At 40.2% G+C, this 19,347-nt stretch overlaps 1 protein-coding gene across 4 annotated transcripts; it reads right to left on the bottom strand.

Annotated features, from left to right (window-relative positions):
• Positions 1-398: 398 nt before the first annotated feature.
• Positions 399-18,539, bottom strand: LOC110491376 (phosphatidylinositol 3,4,5-trisphosphate 3-phosphatase and dual-specificity protein phosphatase PTEN). Of its 4 annotated transcripts, none has more exons than XM_036946218.1 (10): positions 17,717-18,506; positions 15,109-15,193; positions 12,246-12,290; positions 11,436-11,479; positions 11,074-11,312; positions 10,352-10,493; positions 5,844-5,912; positions 5,268-5,434; positions 4,828-5,088; positions 399-4,465 (listed from the first exon to the last, which is right to left on the bottom strand). In XM_036946218.1, exons 1-10 carry the CDS (start codon positions 17,793-17,795, stop codon positions 4,280-4,282), a joined length of 1,317 nt encoding a protein of 438 aa, XP_036802113.1. In that variant the 5' UTR covers positions 17,796-18,506; the 3' UTR covers positions 399-4,279. The 4 variants fall into 4 exon arrangements, with proteins under 4 accessions (XP_036802113.1, XP_021420451.1, XP_021420452.1 ...); XM_021564776.2 differs by having other exon boundaries at positions 4,837-5,088; positions 17,717-18,496; XM_021564777.2 differs by lacking the exon at positions 5,844-5,912 and having other exon boundaries at positions 17,717-18,539.
• Between the last annotated feature and the right edge of the window lie 808 nt (positions 18,540-19,347).

Here is a 19,347-nt window from a genome sequence, read left to right as displayed (position 1 = left end):
CAAAACAGAGGTCAGTCAAATGTACAGGGCTTGTAGTTAGTGTATACAACCACTTCATTATCCCACTCATAGGTCGCCTAAGCGAGACCGTTGACATGGTTCTCTCAAACTTCGGGCATCTTAAAAAGCAAGCTTATTTACACACAGCAGTAAACATTCCCCGACGTGGAGAAAACCATAATGACCTAGAGGCTTTGCACACCAGCTCACACTTACAGGGTCATCCCGACTCAACCCTCTTTTCCATAGCTGGCACTGTTCATGATCCATTTCAACTTGAAATCAGAAAGCATTTATATACATCAAAAACATTAAGAAGAATTCTTGTTATACTGGTCATCTTCATCGTAAAATATGAAGGTCGATCACAAATCAGGTATCTCACACAGAGACAAGAATGAGACTTGATTGGATTTATGTGAAGTTTATAACACTAAGATAAAGGGCAGTTTACACATACAATAACAAACAGACATCTAATTTGTATGAGCATAATTATAACCTGTACATGTATTTCTATTTTACATCGTGGGTTGTGTATTCTCAGTGCATAGCATTACACACAGAGCAACTGTTGAACAGCACAATAGTATCCGAACAGGCTGAAATGGAATAAGGCTGTTTTTTTTGTGTTTTTTTAAAAGATTGAAAATAGAATGAGTTATAGCCAACATACCTCTGCACAAAATTAATCCCAGGGAGAAAAAACCCAAACTAAACAATGGAGTGGTGGGAGGGAGGTAGCCCCGCCCACTTCTGCAGGTAACACCTCTTGATTTATTGCACCCCTTCCATCTGAATGCATGACATGTTCTCGAACAGTATTTAACAAGTTCACCCCCCCCCCCCCTCAACTGTAAATGAGAGGCAATGTGTGGCAACCACAGGCATCATTATAACATATTGCACAAATCAGCTAAAAACTAGTGACAAAACAACCTACACACTGGCACCGTTAAAATGATTTTACTTTGTTTTTAAGCTGAACCTTGTGTATGCTGCCTGTGAACTCCAAGTTTTAGCCCATGCCAAAAGGTTCCCCTAGGAATTTGTACTTTAAGGTACTGTGGTAACATGTTTTGAGAATTGGGGCTAGAGATGTCTAGGGGATGGCCTGTGGCCTTAAAACCAGCACCAACATCATGTGAAAATTGCATGTTTATGTTTTGCAGCAAAAAAAAAACGACAAGTGTTTCCAATGACATCAGTGTGCATCGTGTGACTAACCAATTATGAGTAGGCATTGTCTGCTAATTGGTTCATGTCATTGGAAACTCATCTTCCTCTAAGCTTTCCAATGACATCAACCAATTAGACAACCCTACCTATAATTGGTAAAAAAAAAACTAAAAAAACACGATGCACACCGATGTTGTCATTAGAAAAACATTTTTAAAAGATTTTTACTACTAAACATAGAAGCGATTCACATGTGTTGATGTTGGGGTGGTGCTGGAGATGAATATGAAACATTCAGAAATGTCTCTTAAACATACGCTCCTTAATATTGAGGCCATTGAATAGATTGACATTTCAGCTGCTGAACATCCAGAAGCAAATGGATCCAGATAGTACATTTTTTTGCCCGATAGTTTACCTGCAGTCTTTACCAGAAAACAAGAATATCCTCAAATAGTTAATTCCATTTTTTTTCTCCAAATTTTTATTTATTTTCTTTAAAAAAAATAAAAAAGGGTCAGGACATTTTCAGTCAAAGTAACAAATTGTTGTTTCTATGGGGGATGCATGAATACAAGATTAAGGTACACCTAGCCATTTTAATCCACCGTCCTTCACTGATCGCAAAGCTTTGTTTTACTAAGGGGAACAACGGGTGAGGAGACTGTGATTCACTGACTGAGACCCTGCAAAACCCTGTAACAGTGCAAAAGTCTATTGCTCTATTAATAGTAGCTTTAAATAAGTACTTTAACTATCAAGTCAGTGCTTGGGCAGAATGGTACATTTCAAAGCAATAGCAGAGAAAGCTGTGTCAACTTCAAGTAAGGCAAAGAACATCTCCCATAGGCCCCACCTTAAAGAGCAAAGAAAAAAAACAAACAAAAAGAAATAATTATCAAGCTTACTTTTGGCAGGTTTTCAGTGATGTCATAAAATGTAAACAAAAAAAAAGTATTCTAGATGAAGTGTTCCTGGGTTGGCTAGGGTACACTTTACGATGAAGAGAAACAGACAAAAGAAACAGAGACACCTAAGGAAAGTAGTCTAAAAACAAGGCGAGATGAAACAGCATGTGCGATGGATTGTTGAAAAGAGGGAAGCCTTCATGTCAAGAGTACAGGAAAAGGCAGCTTACATCACTACCCTCAGTGCAGATTCCTGGGTCTGGCCCGTGGCATGCCACAGGCCAGGTGTTACAAAAAATTTGGCATGCTGAAAATAAATGATACATATTTAAATATTCGCATATATAGGGCTCTTTATATTTCATAAGCAAGCACAAGACTTTGTAAAATCTGTAGCTGCGCTAATTTCATTCCCCAACGGAATGAAACCGGTTTTTGAAAAGGAGAAGGAAAAACGCAACGAAAAGGGAAATAACCCCAACCAGTTAGGGACAGCAACTGCAGAAAAATGCACGTGGGGGTGCACATTAAACAGTTCTCACACAGAAGTAGTGTATGCCACTGAAGCTACTTGCACCATAGGATAGGTACAGATTCTTGGCTCCGTTGTTGTTGGATCGTAAGCATGCAGCTTGGCAGTTTAAGCACCTTTTGTTGGATGTACAAGTGATCCGGATCTCATTGGGCCAAATACGATAAGGCTGCAAAACAAGTCATTCAAGGAGTAAAAGATCTGATGTCTCAAGAGGGAAAAAAAAACAACCTAAAGAGCACCTAAGTTCACATATTATCCACTCCTGGGTTGATCAAAACCTGCATTAAACACCCCTGGATCGGTTCACAGACAAAGCTGTACATTCAATCCCACTCTGTCGCCTCGGTCTCTTACCAAGCGTCACCTCTATTGGCCTTACTGAACATGTGTCAAGACTAGGTCAGCATCACCACTTCTGGTGCGTCCATGCACAGACTAAGATGACAAAAAGTGCAGTGTGTCGAAAAACTTTCTAGAGACTGAGGGGACACCGACCCAGACGCACTAATGCAGGTTTGGAGACATGCTGTAGTACGGCATGTCATAATGTACACATTTGGAACAGATTACCCCTCTATAAGCACATTACACACTGAAAATGAATGCAAAACATGATAACATTGTCCTCTGTGATGATGGCCAAAACTGTATCCGATTACTGTTAAAAGGGGGGGGGGGGGCGACACCATGTACTGTATCATAAAACACAAGGCCATTCTAAATGGCTTGCCAAAAGACTGAAGTTATACCTGCAGATACCATGAAAATAAAGGATGCCATTTTTGACCTCCTGGCTATAAATAAAATCAGCTTTAGAAATCTATTTTGTTGTTGTTGTTGAAAAACATGGTATACAATTTATTAAACAACGATTCCAATAACATGCACACCGTTTGTCGTTTAACTATAGTGTTCACGTTATTGCAACACTGGCTTCCCTGCCGTTTTGTGTTCCATTTACCTTAACATAAAAACATCAACAATACATGGGACACTGGGTTTCTGCATACCTTGAACAGACATGATAGAAGGTATGGACATTGGTTAGATGTCATGTAGCTTAATAATTATAATAATAATCACAATAATAATCATAAGTCGACTGGAGAAATTCTAACATGCAGTTTACACTGCACAAACTCATGTGAGACCACCTGCAAAAAGCACAAGAAGCATTCACAGTAGACAGGATGGAAGGGGTGGTAAGTGGGGTGGTAGGGGCATGGTGGAGGGCAACGAATGAAGTGGGAGAAAGTGACAGAAGCACTGGCCTTGGTTTCCACAGGAGATGGAGCAGTGAAATTTATGATTTCCAACAAGCCTTTCCAATACCGGATCTCACATCTCCTGAGAGCGGAAATCTTCTTCTATAGGTCTTTGACACAAAAAGGTATAACACTACAGCTACTGAACCTTTTCCCACTCAACAACGGTGTCAATACTTTCCGGATGAACGAGCGGGGGAGGGGCAAAACATTTCAAAAGAACAAAGAAAACTTGGTCAGCATTGTTCCTAAAATTGGTGGCATATTCCGTGACGCAAATGTCCTGCTGCTGTAGGTTGGTGGGGAAAAAGGTACTTGCTTTTCAGTTTATATTCAAGTTCCTCTTTTCCCCTCTGAAAGGTATTTTTTATTTTTTATTTCCCATAAAAATCTCACACTTTCGTTATTTGCGTGTGTTGATCTTCGTCAAACGGTTCGTTCTCCGGGTCAGAGTCTGTGGTGTCAGAGTATCGGTAATGGTCCGCCTCGTTGTCACTAACGTCTGGCGTTAGCGAGGTGGAAGTGCTGGCCTCAGAGTTGAAGATGTCCTCCACGGTCTTGGTAAAGTACAGCTTCACCTGGAGTTCCAGAGAAAACGTTATTATCCACAAACTGAAACACGGCAATGGATCTATGCAACGGAGAAACATTTCATCTGAGCGAAGCGGCGAGAGCATTTGGTCACACTATTTGGATAATCCATCTGTAGATGCTCTACAGATAGTATGACCATCTGTTGATAAGCAACTGCTTGCTGATGTTAGTTAGGTTTAGAATAAATGTTAGGGTTAGTAGATAGACTGTAGAGCATCTATAGATGGACTACTCAAATAAAGTGGTACCGCGCATTCATCTTGGCACAAAACAGTCAAATATTTCACCAAACATTCATAAAAAAGGTATTTTTCCCCAACCCCCAATCAAAGAAAGTCTCATTCACCTGACTGACCTTGAAGTTGGGGGAAAAGTATCGGTTTGCTTTATCCTTGTTGGCCTTGTCCAGGTCGTTCTTTGTCAGTGAGAGGATCAGGTAATCCTTGTCGTTGTCCCCCGTTCCTCCCGTTTGGTTTCCTGCCTGCTCCTTTGGTAACGTCGCCGTTGGTAACGTCTCCGTTGGTAACGTCCCGTTCTCAACCTTCTCAAAGTTCTCCTCTGGTCCAGGGACAAAGAAGGTATTCACCCAAAAGTGAAACATCTTGTCCTGATGGAAAAATACATGAATAAAAGGCTAACTTAATAATAACTCAGTTACAAAGTTACAGCATCTCAGTTACAAAAGCAGTTACATCATCTCAACAGCGACACAGGCTATACTCCAATCAGAACTAGTGTTTAAGTTAAATCTTGCATATAAAAATCAAGAACCACAAGGCCCATTACCTTCTTCATCATTTTATTCTGTTTGTGGAAGAACTCCACCTTGATGTCTCCGCACACGGGCAGCGGCTGGGGGAACTCGAAGAACACATACTTCTCCTCCTTCCGCGTGTTCACCGGGTTGGACGTGTGGATCTTTACCTTGAGCTGGTACACCACAAACTGAGGATCTGTGGGGGAGCACAAGTGAACACCAGTCACTCTCCTGGTGGGTGGAGAGACACAGTGACAACAACCAAGTACATATTATTTACATTTCGGTGAATTAGGAATGGAGGACAGAAAAGGGCCAGAATTACATAGTACCACTGCCAGGAATATTAATTATAGAAAAGACGGTTACAGTAACATGCTATAAAGGGCCCTAAGAAGAGAAAAGAAGAGTTGACCAAAACCAAGCTCATTTGAGGGAGTACTTCTGGTCTAGGATCAATCCACTGAGATGGAGGGGGAATTTATAGTTTACGAAGTTTAACACCACCAACAATCTACAACCTAGTTCAACAACACCACCTTCATCTACAACAACCTCCTAGTCAACAGGGAAACATTGGATGAAAAGCTGATCATTATTATTACCCCAGTGCCAATTCCCTTTCCTGAAACCATGTGGAATCTGCTCGCTCTTGTTTTTAACGGAAGTGTCCCCTTAGAAAGAGAAAAGGAGATTAACACAGAGTCCTGCAGCAGCCCTGCCTGGGCTTGGGTAGAGCTGGGTTATCAAGGCTATGTACAAATATTGTAGCATATACATGTTTACAACCATTCATAAACAGATTCTAACTTACCATTTCAACATGCGGACAGCAACTTCCCATTGTGAAGTTATTAGGACCTTAACCAGTATAACAATTATGGAACGTCCCTTTATGCAATCATAATATTTATAGTAATGCATTTCCTAACATACAGGCCTAACAACATTTTCCTTCAAAAAAAGAAAACCGACAGAAAACAAAATTTGTCATCTACTAATCATCATTCGAGGGGCTTTGGCGTTGAAATGAAAACCACTTCAATACTTTGTGTTGTGCAATGGGAACACACCACATAGTGGTTTGTGTGTTCAGAATAGGGAGAAAATAACAGGGATTGACATTAAAGCCAAAAAGACACTTGCCAATCGGCAAGTCCAGAGTATTTTTTGGTTTCCCCGAAAATGTAAATTAGCCATTTACAAGCAGGAGTACCATATATTGCCTGCCTAACACCTACACATAAGGGAAGAATCAGAAAAGACCAGTACTGGAATTCTTTGAATTTTGCTGGTTATCAGTTTTTTTAAATCTCAGTGCAGGCTCTACTTGCCAGACTGCCATAAATTGTCCATCTTTCACTTAAACAATGGGGTGGAAACAGAAAGATGAGCCATACTACTGGCATTCTTTTCAGGTTGGATGTTTTCTAAATTTATTTTTTAAATCACCTGCCCAATAGGCCAACCTCAGAAGGCTGCGCAGTTCACTTGCCCCAGGCAATAGGTCAACCGACAGAAAAATGGATTAATGAAGTGAAGAGGTTCAATTCCAGACACAGCTGACAAGACACCCACGTGCACATGGCTATTGTATTGTAAATATTGTATTGCGGTGGAGTGGTGGCCTGAGGGGAACACGCTGAATGTGTTTGGTAAGGTGTTATGAAATGTAATGTATTATTTTAAACTGTATGTGACGTTCTTATGTTTCTGGACCCCAGGAAAAGTAGCTTCTGCCTTGGCAGCAGCTAATGGAGATCCATAATAACTAGAAACACAAAAAGAGCAGCCACTGATGACAATCACACAGAGTGGGGGTTGTTATAGCATAGCAGGGCTTGAAACTGCCAGGGACCTCGAAATACGATAATACCACAGTTCTATATGCATTGCGATTCGATACTGCGATTTGATGTTCCAAACATATTGCTCACTATATCTCTGCTGCAGAGAGATGAGACCATGAGAACATTTGTTTTGATCAGTGGTAATAAAAGTGCTGAAAACATGTTGGCTCACTATTTAAAAAGATGGAGAACAAGCTATAGGATAAAATAAAATAAAAAAACACTTTTCGCCAGTGTTTCCCCAGATTTATTTAGCAGCGGAGGGCTGCTGATGCTAAGTCGTTGCCTTCACTCCAAAACAATATGGTAAAACGTTCAACATAAATTTAAAAGACGACTAAAAGCCAAATATAAAGTATCTAGAAAAGATAATGTAGTATAAGATTTTAAAATCAGATTATCTTTAAGAATCACCAAAATAAAAATCTACAGTCAGGGAAAATCTCAAATTCAAAAAATGTCATGGCCCCCATTGATAAAAAAAAAAAAAAAAGTGTATATACACACACGACTCAGTTAGCATAACATAGCAAAATGTATAGAATCTGTGGCCAAGTTGAGGACCTCTAAAATATTGGGTCGGAGACAGCGCCATTGGCCATGCCCACTACCACGCCCCACGCTAACTTTGCCACCGTTGCTGGAAGCAATTCTATGGGAAACACTTGTTGCCGCAGGTACAGCGAACTAGCGATAGCTAACAAAACATGTATAATCGCGGTTTGCGATTGTGAGGCCGGTTGGACGTACTGCCAAATTCTCTAAAACGACATTGGCTTATGGTAGAGGAATTAAAATTCAATTATCTGGCAACAGCTGTGGTAGACATTCCTGCAGTCAGCATGCCAATTGCACACTCCCTCAACACTTGAGACATCTGCAGCATTGTGTTGTGAAAGAAAACTGCACATTTTAGAGTGGCCTTTTGTCCACAGCACAAGGTGCACCTGTGTAATGAGCATGCTGTTTAATCAGCTTCTTGATATGCCACACCTGTCAGGTTAACATATTATCTTGGCAAAGGTGAAATGCTCACTAACAGGAAGGTAAACTAATTTGTGCACAACATTTGAGAGAAATAAGCTTTTTGTGTGTATCGAACATTTCTGGAATATTTTAAGATCCCATGAAACATGGGACCAGCACTTTACATGTTGGATTTAAAGTCGGAAGTTTACATACACCTTAGCCAAATACATTTAAACTCAGTTTTTCACAATTCCTGACATTTAATCCTCGTAAAAATTCCCTGTCTTAGATCCATTAGGATCACCACTTTATTTTAAGAATGTGAAATGTTAGAATAATAGTAGAGAGAATCATTTATTTTAGCTTATATTTCTTTCATCATATTCCCAGTGGGTCAGAAGTTTACATGCACTCAATTAGTATTTGGTAGCATTGGACTTAAATTGTTAACTTGGGTCAAAGGTTTGGGTTAGCCTTCCACAAGCTTCCCACATTAAGTTGGGTGAATTTTGGCCTATTCCTCCTGACAGAGCTGGTGTAATGGAGTCAGGTTTGTAGGCCTCCTTGCCCACACTCTTTTTCAGTTCTGCCCCAAAAAATTCTAGAGGTTTGAGGCCAGGGCTTTGTGATGGCCACTCCAATACCTTGACTTTGTTGTCCTTAAGCCATTGTGCCACAACTTTGCAAGTATGCTTGGGGTCATTGTCCATTTGGAAGACCCATTTGCGACCAAGCTTTAACTTTAACTGATGTCTTGAGATGTTGCTTCAATATATCCACAGAATTTTCCTTCCTCATGCTGCCATTTATTTTGTGAAGTGCACCAGTCCCTCCTGCAGCAAAGCACCCCCACAACTGTGCTTCACAGTTGGGATGGTGTTCTTCGGATTGCAAGCCTCCCCCTTTTTCCTCCAAGCATAACAATGGTCATTATGGCCAAACAGCTATTTTTGTTTCATCAGACCAGAGGAAATTTCTCCAAAAAGTACGATCTTTGTCCCCATGTGCCGTTGCAAACCATAGTCTGGCTTTTTTTATGGCGGTTTTGGAGCAGTGGCTTCTTCCTTGCTGAGCGGCCTTTCAGGTTATGTAGATACTTTTGTGCCAGTTTCCTTCAGCATCTTCCCAAGGTCCTTTGCTGTTATTCTGGGATTGATTTGCACTTTTCGCACCAAAGTACATTCATCTCTAAGAGACAGAACGTGTCTCCTTCTTGAGCGGTATGACGGCTGCGTGGTCCCATGGTGGTTATACTTGCGTACTTTTGTTTGTACAGATGAACGTGGTACCTTCAGGCATTTGGAAATTGCTCCCAAGGATGAACCAGACTTGGAGGTCAATTTTTTTTTTTCTGAGGTCTTGGCTGATTTCTTTTGATTTTCCCATGATGTCAAGCAAAGAGGCACTGAGTTTGAAGGTAGGCCTTGAAATACATCCACAGTAACACCTCCAATTTACTCAAATGATGTCAACTAGCCTATCAGAAGCTTCTAAAGCCATGACATAATTTTCTGGAAATGTCCAAGCTGTTTAAAGGCAGTGTCAACTTAGTGTATGTAAACAATTGTTGGAAAAATACCGCATCATGCACAAAGTAGATGTCCTAACTGACTTGTCAAAACTACAATTTGTTAACAAGAAATTTGTGGAGTGGTTGAAAAATGAGTTTTAATGACTCTAATCTAAGTGTATGTAAACTTCCGACTTCAACTGTGTAGGCTGCCTTCAAACAACTGGGAACTCTGAAATGTCTGTGTGTAAATGACAACTGGGAACTCGGGTAAAAAATAATAATAATAATAATAATAATAATAATAATACATTTAAAAAAAGAGCTCAGACTGGGAAAAACCTTTTTTAGCAGTCTTCGGAAACTTTCTAGCGCTCCGACTTTCTGACCTGAAGATCACGGACGTCATGATTTGACCTTGTCCGCCCCCCCCCCAACTTCCCAGCTGTCTTGAAAGCACGAATAAAAACCCTTATTCTCTGATTATACAGCCAAGTCAAATGACCAGTGAGCCAAGCAAAATAATAGCAGGGAAACCACACAATTCTGACGAGCATAACCATCATTACAAAACGGTACGTTCCACTGTGGTTAATGTCAGCTTTGCATGGAGAAAAGGGCAAAAGATCATGCAACATCAAGAAGCAAAGCTGTGCAAAGCAGAGGACGGAGGCAGGACAATGAACTGAAGCTCACATTGTGAAAGTCAGTAGCACACAAGCCCAAGGTCAGGAGGATACAGGAAAGAAAGAGGATTAAGACCAATGACGAGGAAATCACTTACGACACGTTCCGCCACTGAACATGGGCACCGTCTCGAACACCATCTTGTGGAAGAGCAGAGCCACTGGTTTGTAATCCAGCTGGTTCTTGAGAAGGTGGCTATAGTAATAGACATAGCGCCTCTGGCTGGGGATTGTCACTCCCTGAATGGGAAAAGAGAAACACTTAGAGAAACTGAAGTTTTTTTTCTCCCTCTGTAAAGAGGGCATTTACAATTTGAAATATCAAATCATGATGACAATCCTTTATAGGAGCCTCACAAATGTTCAAGTCAGGAAGATCAGCGTTAACTCAAGCAACTATTCATAATGTATCCTTCAATTAAGATAATGATTAGGGGATATACTAGAATCAACCACGATGACCAGGCCTATGGTGTGGAGTTGACGACTACCATCATAATCCTCCATTTAACCCTTATGTTACCAGCGAGGTACGTTGAAAATGGCCTGGGGAAGAGTTAGAGGGTTGAATGATCTAAATGGATAATGGGGATGATCCGTTTCCAAGACAGTATGGCTGCGTTTACACATGCAGCCCAATTCTGATATTTTTTTCCACTGAACAATTGGTCTATTGACCAATCACGTCAGATCTTTTCACATCAGATCTTTTACAGAGTTGATCTGATTAGTCAAAAGACCATTTAGAGGACAAATATCATAATTGGGCTGCCTGTGTAAACACAGCCTTAGAGGGCCAGACTGGAACAATAAAATGTACCTTCTTATCTCTGGTCCTGACTTCTCCATAGAAGTCCAGAGCTTCTTGTGCTTTGAGGAACTTGCCCCGGTGTAACAGGTATGCACAGATCATGACACCCGTACGTCCCTTTCCAGCTTTACAGTGAATCGCCGCCACGTGATTGTCATCCTCACTTAACCACTGGTCAAGATCTTCGCAGAACGGTTTAATCAGCTCCAGCTGGGGGGGATTGTGATCCTCAAACGGATATTGTGCAACTGGAGACAGACGGAGAGAGACTGAGCTCAGTTAGATAATGTCACACGTGGGTTTTTAGTTAAAAGATTGATTCATTCAATGACAGCCTGAATGAAAGTGATGTTTTCACTGTAATGTCTCACCTCTGCAATTGAATTTGGATGCGTCATAATGTCGCTCAGCGCACCTATAAAGGGACAAACAAAAATGTTGCTGTAGTAGTGGACTACAAACAGGAGCATTCTTTCATTTGTACAATCGATCTGTCAGCATACAGATTATTTCAACGACTGCAACCTCATGAATTCCACACAGATTCAGCCAACTGTTGAATAATATAACCATTGTGTTTACTGAGCTCTCTCTACTTCTCTCACTAGTTAAGATGATTGTTATCAATGAGAAACATGTGATCCTTAGTATCTTTGTAGCTCACAGTTAAGTCAGTCAGTGCCAGTTTACTAGGTAACGACTTCAAACTGAGTGAGGAAAACATGGTTGTAAATTCCTTTTCCAGGGCAAAACTATACCAAACGGTAACCATGATATGATTGTTCTGAAACGTCATCACAATGCCTGGGCCTATCCACCAAGAACCACTGGGCCCTGTATTCAAATAATTATCTGGATTTCACCTATCCGATAGGATTAGACGCATAGAAATAGAATAGACAAATCATTGCTTGAAATGGGGACTCCCATTCTATTCACTCAATTTCTATGCATTTAATCCTTTACGATAGGCGAAATCCGGATAGACAACTGGGCCCTGATGTCTTAAGGCAAATAAGAGCTACTGTGGTTTACATTCTAAAACAGAAAGGATTTTCCTCCTCCAGGGCTATATTCCACAGACATTTTCTGCATTACATCAGACAACTTTGCAGCACAGCAACCGCTGCTGACCATACTGCATATGCACAGGCAAAATAGACAGATACCAGGGTACTCACAGATTATAGATCTTGTAATGATTTTTGTGCTTAGAGTCCAGAAACCTGAGAGAGAGAAGATAATTACTTTTCCATCCAGAACACATTTTTAGCTAATTCTGATCCAACTTACCTTCCAATACTAAACGGCCCTCTAAATCACCTTCTTAAAACAGAGCATAATGCCAGTATGGCACAGACAGGGGGGCAGACTGACGGCCTCTCAGACAAGCTAAATAATATGGTGTTACAACATTGACTATCAGCAGGGTGTTGGTCGTTCAGGTTGGCTCACATACCAAAAAACAACAGCTTCTGGGAAATTAAAAATACTTTTTCCCCTTCAACTTTTCCAAAAGCCCACACCTACAGTGCCTTGCGAAAGTATTCGGCCTTTATTGGATATTTCAAACTTTTTTAACAAATCAAAAACTGAAAAATTGGGCGTGCAAAATTATTCAGCCCCTTTACTTTCAGTGCAGCAAACTCTCTCCAGAAGTTCAGTGAGGATCTCTGAATGATCCAATGTTGACCTAAATGACTAATGATGATAAATACAATCCACCTGTGTGTAATCAAGTCTCCGTATAAATGCACCTGCACTGTGATAGTCTCAGAGGTCCGTTAAAAGCGCAGAGAGCATCATGAAGAACAAGGAACACACCAGGCAGGTCCGAGATACTGTTGTGAAGAAGTTTAAAGCCGGATTTGGATACAAAAAGATTTCCCAAGCTTTAAACATCCCAAGGAGCACTGTGCAAGCGATAATATTGAAATGGAAGGAGTATCAGACCACTGCAAATCTACCAAGACCTGGCCGTCCCTCTAAACTTTCAGCTCATACAAGGAGAAGACTGATCAGAGATGCAGCCAAGAGGCCCATGATCACTCTGGATGAACTGCAGAGATCTACAGCTGAGGTGGGAGACTCTGTCCATAGGACAACAATCAGTCGTATATTGCACAAATCTGGCCTTTATGGAAGAGTGGCAAGAAGAAAGCCATTTCTTAAAGATATCCATAAAAAATGTAGTTTAAAGTTTGCCACAAGCCACCTTGGAGAAACACCAAACATGTGGAAGAAGGTGCTCTGGTCAGATGAAACCAAAATTGAACTTTTTGGCAACAATGCAAAACGTTATGTTTGGCGTAAAAGCAACACAGCTCATCACCCTGAACACACCATCCCCACTGTCAAACATGGTGGTGGCAGCATCATGGTTTGGGCCTGCTTTTCTTCAGCAGGGACAGGGAAGATGGTTAAAATTGATGGGAAGATGGATGGAGCCAAATACAGGACCATTCTGGAAGAAAACCTGATGGAGTCTGCAAAAGACCTGAGACTGGGACGGAGATTTGTCTTCCAACAAGACAATGATCCAAAACAAAGCAAAATCTACAATGGAATGGTTCAAAAATAAACATATCCAGGTGTTAGAATGGCCAAGTCAAAGTCCAGACCTGAATCCAATCGAGAATCTGTGGAAAGAACTGAAAACTGCTGTTCACAAATGCTCTCCAACCAACCTCACTGAGCTCGAGCTGTTTTGCAAGGAGGAATGGGAAAAATTTCAAATTTCAGTCTCTCGATGTGCAAAACTGATAGACATACCCCAAGCGACTTACAGCTGTAATCGCAGCAAAAGGTGGCGCTACAAAGTATTAACTTAAGGGGGCTGAATAATTTTGCACGCCCAATTTTTCCGTTTTTGATTTGTTAAAAAAAGTTTGAAATATCCAATAAATGTCGTTGCACTTCATGATTGTGTCCCACTTGTTGATTCTTCACAAAAAAATACAGTTTTATATCTTTAGGTTTGAAGCCTGAAATGTGGCAAAAGGTCGCAAAGTTCAAGGGGGCCGAATACGTTCGCAAGGCACTGTATGAGTCTACATCCTCAAATTATTTTTTTTATTTGTCACATGCGCCGAATACAACAGGTATAGATAGACCTTACCCAACAACGCAGTTAAGAAAATAAGAGTAAAGAAAATATTTACTAAATAAACTAGAAGTGAAAAAAGTTACAATACCGAGTCAATGTGCGGGGATACAGGTTAGTCCGAGGTAATGGAGGTAATATGTACATGTAGGTAGGGGTAAAGTGACTATGCATAGATAATAAACAGCAAGACGCTGTTAAGGAGCCTTTCGGACCTAAACTTGATGCTCCGGTACCGCTTGCTATACGATAGCTGAAAGAACAGTCTATGACATGGGTGGCTGGAGTCTGACAATTTTTAGGGCCTGCGTAAATTGAAGGAAATTGGTGCGCAATAAAATAAGTAGGGTCAGGTTAAGTTCACAGGTGGCTTGCAGGTCACTCTTTTGGTTTCAGTTGACACATCAGGCAAGCCTCTGAAGCTGGCACAACAGCATGCATTTCAAACATTATATTCAGTCCGACCTCTGTCGCCCATATAATGAATGATAAACAGTGAGAAAGGATCAGGGATTCCAAACTGTAAAACATTTATTATAATAATAATAATAATAATAACAATAATAAGGATATTTTCAGTGTAAACTTAAACAACTAAAACCAGATAAAAGTATTTAGAAAAAATGAATTGAACTATAACTTTAAATAAAGTCTTTGAGAACAAACATGCCATGGCAGAATATGTAGAATGCCTGGAAATTCGCTTTTAAAATGCTAAAATATAACTCAGCTCCCTGGAGAAATTCTGAGATTTGTTGGAAAATGGCTTACATAACAGGGCCCTCTAAAATGCTCCCACTGGGTTTGGTTAAGGTAGTTAGGACAGGTTAACTACCTGCTGTTTTCATTGTTTACCTTTTCCCCATTCCTTTACGTTCTAAGAAACCCCTGGTTTATTTTTGACAGGGACGTCGACATACACATTTTGGAGAAGTACTTACCGTACTACATCATCAATGTTGTTTCTGTAGACACCCTCAAGTCTTTCAGCAGGAAAGCCCATAGCAATTATGTTCGGATAAATATCTGAGCGCAGGAGTCAAGGAAACCAGGAGGTTGGCTGCTTAAAGGTCAGAGACTAAAGAAAGGAATTACACACACCTAGGCCAATACAACAACCCACATACAATTGGTGTACAATGCAAACAAACAGCTCTTTGATATGCCCAAACACAGATGGCTTATATCATAGCTTACATCAGACATGCATTGCTTATCGTGACAGATCAATCACAGCAGAGAAGTATGGACAACAGGACAGAGCCTGGGTAATATAGACCAGACCCCCCCACCCATCATCATCACCTCTTCGAAAGAAAAAGCATTACATCACTCACATCATCACTACAGGTATAAACAAAGCTCAAGTTGCTCTAATTTGCGCATGCCTTTTCACTTGGGAAATATATTTTAAAAAAATGTATTTGGGAAATATATTAAAAAAAAATGTATTTAAGCATACAAAGATTCCCTATTTGGTCAAATAATTCATCAGAATTGGCTACTACTATATGAAATGCATACAAAACACGATCTCTAAATTATTCTTCCATGTTTACTGTTCATTTACTGAAACCCAGGCCGTCTTGTCACACACTTACGTATCCTGATAGTGTATTTTACATTTGAACTGGCATAAAATCACAATGACGTCATGCTCCAAAAGTACCCGAGACTACTGCAATGACAAATGCACTGGTCAGCATGAGCAGAGCCTCACTGTTCCAATCAAATAAATAAATCAATGGACTGAATGGGATCAATTCAATTTTCACAGAACATAGTTATCTCTTGGTTGGACCAGGTCTCTCTTGAAAATGAGATGTTATCTCAATGAGACAAACCTAGGTAAAAGGTTAAATAAAATAAGCCTGCCATTTCCAGCAACACCATTTAGGAGAATCATTTTCATATTCGTAATAGCACAGTTAAGATCTGGTGGAGAGGCATTGTTGCCGATGTGAAATCTCATCACTATTTTAAAACCAAACCCTAGAACTGGAGAGGAATCATTACATAACAGGAACAACCATGGCTACACTGCCTTCCCGAACACTGCCACAATGACCGACACAATGACTGGCACAATAGTTCTCTCACATCTAAATATGTTTGATGGAACAAGGTGATTTAGCTATAATCCCATGTTTCGCTCATACATGATCTAACTCAAAAAATACTTATGTTAGGCAAACCCAGTTTTGTTTTTTATTTGTATAAAATAAAATGCACAGCGCTTCCTGAGATCACTGAACCTCAATCAAAGGGTCATAGCCACAGCAAAGAGAAGTTTACCAATTGAAGTGCAAGACATTACAACTAAACACGCAAATATTGTACAACAGTACTAAGCCACACTTCCTCCCTCCAATTATGCTCATAACCTTTAACTGGCTTTTAATCTATGCATTCTACATGCACCTACACTTTCACCATTTGATTGCATACCTTGCAAGGTTAGGTGACGCATTTCAGACATAGCTAACTTCTGAACAGTAATTTTGATAATTGTCTTTTCCTGTCATTTGTCACTAAACACAATCTCCAACAATACCTCAAATCAATACAAACATGCTGAGCTCATTAAGCTAGACGAAAAAAGTTACAATATCTCAAGACGACCAAACCAATAATTATGTTCATTCAAGCACATTGAAATTGGCACATTCCACTAACTAGATAGCGCTATTATAAATCGTATTAATAAGCTACCATTTCCTCTCACTCTGATAATGACTCAATGCTTTTAGGTCTTTGTCTGGCTAGAAGGAGGACTGATTGAGAATATAATGTGAATCTAATCCATTATAGCTTGTTACATTATTATGTAGGCCAGAGGACCTTAATAATGCGTCGCAAAAAGGTTGATCTCTTTGTTCCCCATCCAGGGGAAGATAACTATATATTAGCCAACTAACCGGTGACATTTTCAGTTGACATCAACCAAATAATTAAGACAACTTATCAAGATCAATTTGCTAGATATAACGTTTACTACCACTACATTAGCCAGCTACGTTATCCATGATGTTGAATCTCTCGTTCAGTTATCATGATGATGATGGACGTGCAAACGACTAGCTAGCGAGGCTAACGTTATGCAAGCTATGAGATTTATCTAGTTATCAAGACTCAGCGTTTAGTTTCACAGGTCACACACACCGTTCTCAAATACTGTAGCAATTTAGCAGAGTAGGTTAGCATATAACCTGGTTGCTAATTGACCTAGCTAGGTAGTCAGCTAGTTGACCAACCAGTGACGAGGGAGCGAACCAACCAACCAGACGTTCTGTCATTAGCTTTTCACAGCTTGCTAACTAATATATATATATATATATATATTTTTTATTTATTTTTATTAATGCTCACTGACTTCTGTCTGACTAACATTAGTTCACGTTAACTAGCTAATCATCTTTTGTAGAAAGGTTAAGTTATCAATCTAAGTATTATAGCTAGTTAGCAAGGTAACGTTAATAGAGACAGATGAACATAGTCAGACATAAAAACTAGCCAGCTAATATTACGGCCATTCAACAAAAAGGATACAAGTCAAGTCCAAGTCAAACCCATCCTCCTGGTATCTCCTTTTGTTTCGGCTGACAATTTCCTTTATGATTGCAGCCATATCTGTCACAGGAGTCTTTAACGTTTTTATATTAAGAGAAAGTATTGTTGTTGCCTTTGTATGAAATGCTGCCAATATTTCTCCCTCGCAATCCCGTTGGTGTCAAACGTTGACAGCTAACGTGAGTTAGCTAAGCTAGCCGTGCTAGCTAGAATAGCTTCTGCTGCTGCTGGGTCATAAAGGAGGGCCTCTCTCCGTTCCACCACAGGCCCGGCTTCCCAGATCCCACAATTTGACACAAAATCCTCCAGATGAATAGGTGATTAATTATCCAGCCCTCGAACCGTTGTATTTTAAGAGCGTACCAAGTATCTGATTTGGCCAAAGGCGCCGTGATTATGCCAGAAAAGCGGAGAGAAATCTCCCCGACGTTCCTTGCCCAGAATAGTGACTGTGACACACACACTCGATCTCTGCACACACGTAGCTAGATATGGCTAGCGTATCTAGTTAGCATGTCAATTCTTCAACAACAAAAAAAGAACTCATCCGACAAAACGATCCACGTCGTCGGAACTAAAAAAATATGACAGGAAAATTGACAGCCTCCACCTTAAACATAGCTAACAAATCTGTGTAAATATATTACTCGCCCGCACTTCTTCCCTGACACGTCCCTTTCCCTACTGACTCGTTCCTCTCGCTGCTCTCGCAAACTTCCATGATGGCTTCCGCTCCAATTGAGAAAGGCTACGATTGGACGTAATGTTATGCCGCAGTGTAAAATAGTTCTTCAAAAACATCTATCCGGCGAAACGCGATTAGGACAACACGTAAAATAGTGCAGAATAAATTGACAAAGCAATACATTATATCATGAAATATGTATCTTTCATTGTATAATTGCATTTATAAGAAATTATTTTCGTCGGTGGCGGAAGGACATGGGCACTGAACAGGGAACTAGCTTCTCTATTATAGTCACGTGTTTCTATAATTAGGGAAGTTTCCAATATTTAATTTAGGAATCATGACATTGACATGTATATAATCAAATCAGAGAATTTGCGTTGTGTAATACACTCGGTGCGGTGTGCCTGATGCATTTGATGTATCCATTTTAAACAAGTCATTTCCATTGTCTCATGGCATTGCATAAGCTGGATGCAGTGGATCAAATTGCAGGTGTATTTTTAAAAAATTACCTTCATTAAGAGCAAATTCTTATTTTCAATTACAGCATAGGAGCAATGGGTTAACTGCCTTGTTCAGGAACAGAACGACAGATTTTTACCTTGTCAGCTCGGGAATTCAATCTTGCAACCTTTCGGTTACTGGTCCAACGCTCTAACCACTAGGCTACCTGCCGCCACGGCCTTGATGAGGAATCAATACATTGTTGCCTTTTCACTTTGCGTATAGACTATAAAACAAGAATGATAAATAAATAAACAGTACCTGACGCTATGCATTGCGCTTATCATCATGTCAATATTTCCATACTTGACAACTTCAAAGTTGTTGCACATTATGAAGTGTGTCGCAGCGTTTTCACTATGCATAATAGACTAGGAAACACAAATATACACAGTTGTTGCACATTATGCAGTGT

Source organism: Oncorhynchus mykiss, chromosome 16 (assembly GCF_013265735.2).
Source record: "Oncorhynchus mykiss isolate Arlee chromosome 16, USDA_OmykA_1.1, whole genome shotgun sequence".
Classification (NCBI taxonomy): Eukaryota; Metazoa; Chordata; class Actinopteri; order Salmoniformes; family Salmonidae; genus Oncorhynchus; species Oncorhynchus mykiss.
The sequence above is the reverse complement of the archived record's forward strand: the minus strand, read 5'-3'. Positions and strand labels throughout refer to the sequence as shown.

Excerpts from the sequence above, each read along its gene's own strand:
- LOC110491376 (XM_036946218.1), bottom strand. The coding sequence starts at position 17,795 with ATGGCTGCAATCATAAAGGAAATTGTCAGCCGAAACAAAAGGAGATAC. Across the intron at positions 5,089-5,267 it reads AGAATAAAATGATGAAGAAG|GACAAGATGTTTCACTTTTG; the intron begins GTAATGGGCCTT and ends TTTTTCCATCAG. Across the intron at positions 4,466-4,827 it reads CCAACTTCAAGGTCAGTCAG|GTGAAGCTGTACTTTACCAA; the intron begins GTGAATGAGACT and ends CTGGAACTCCAG.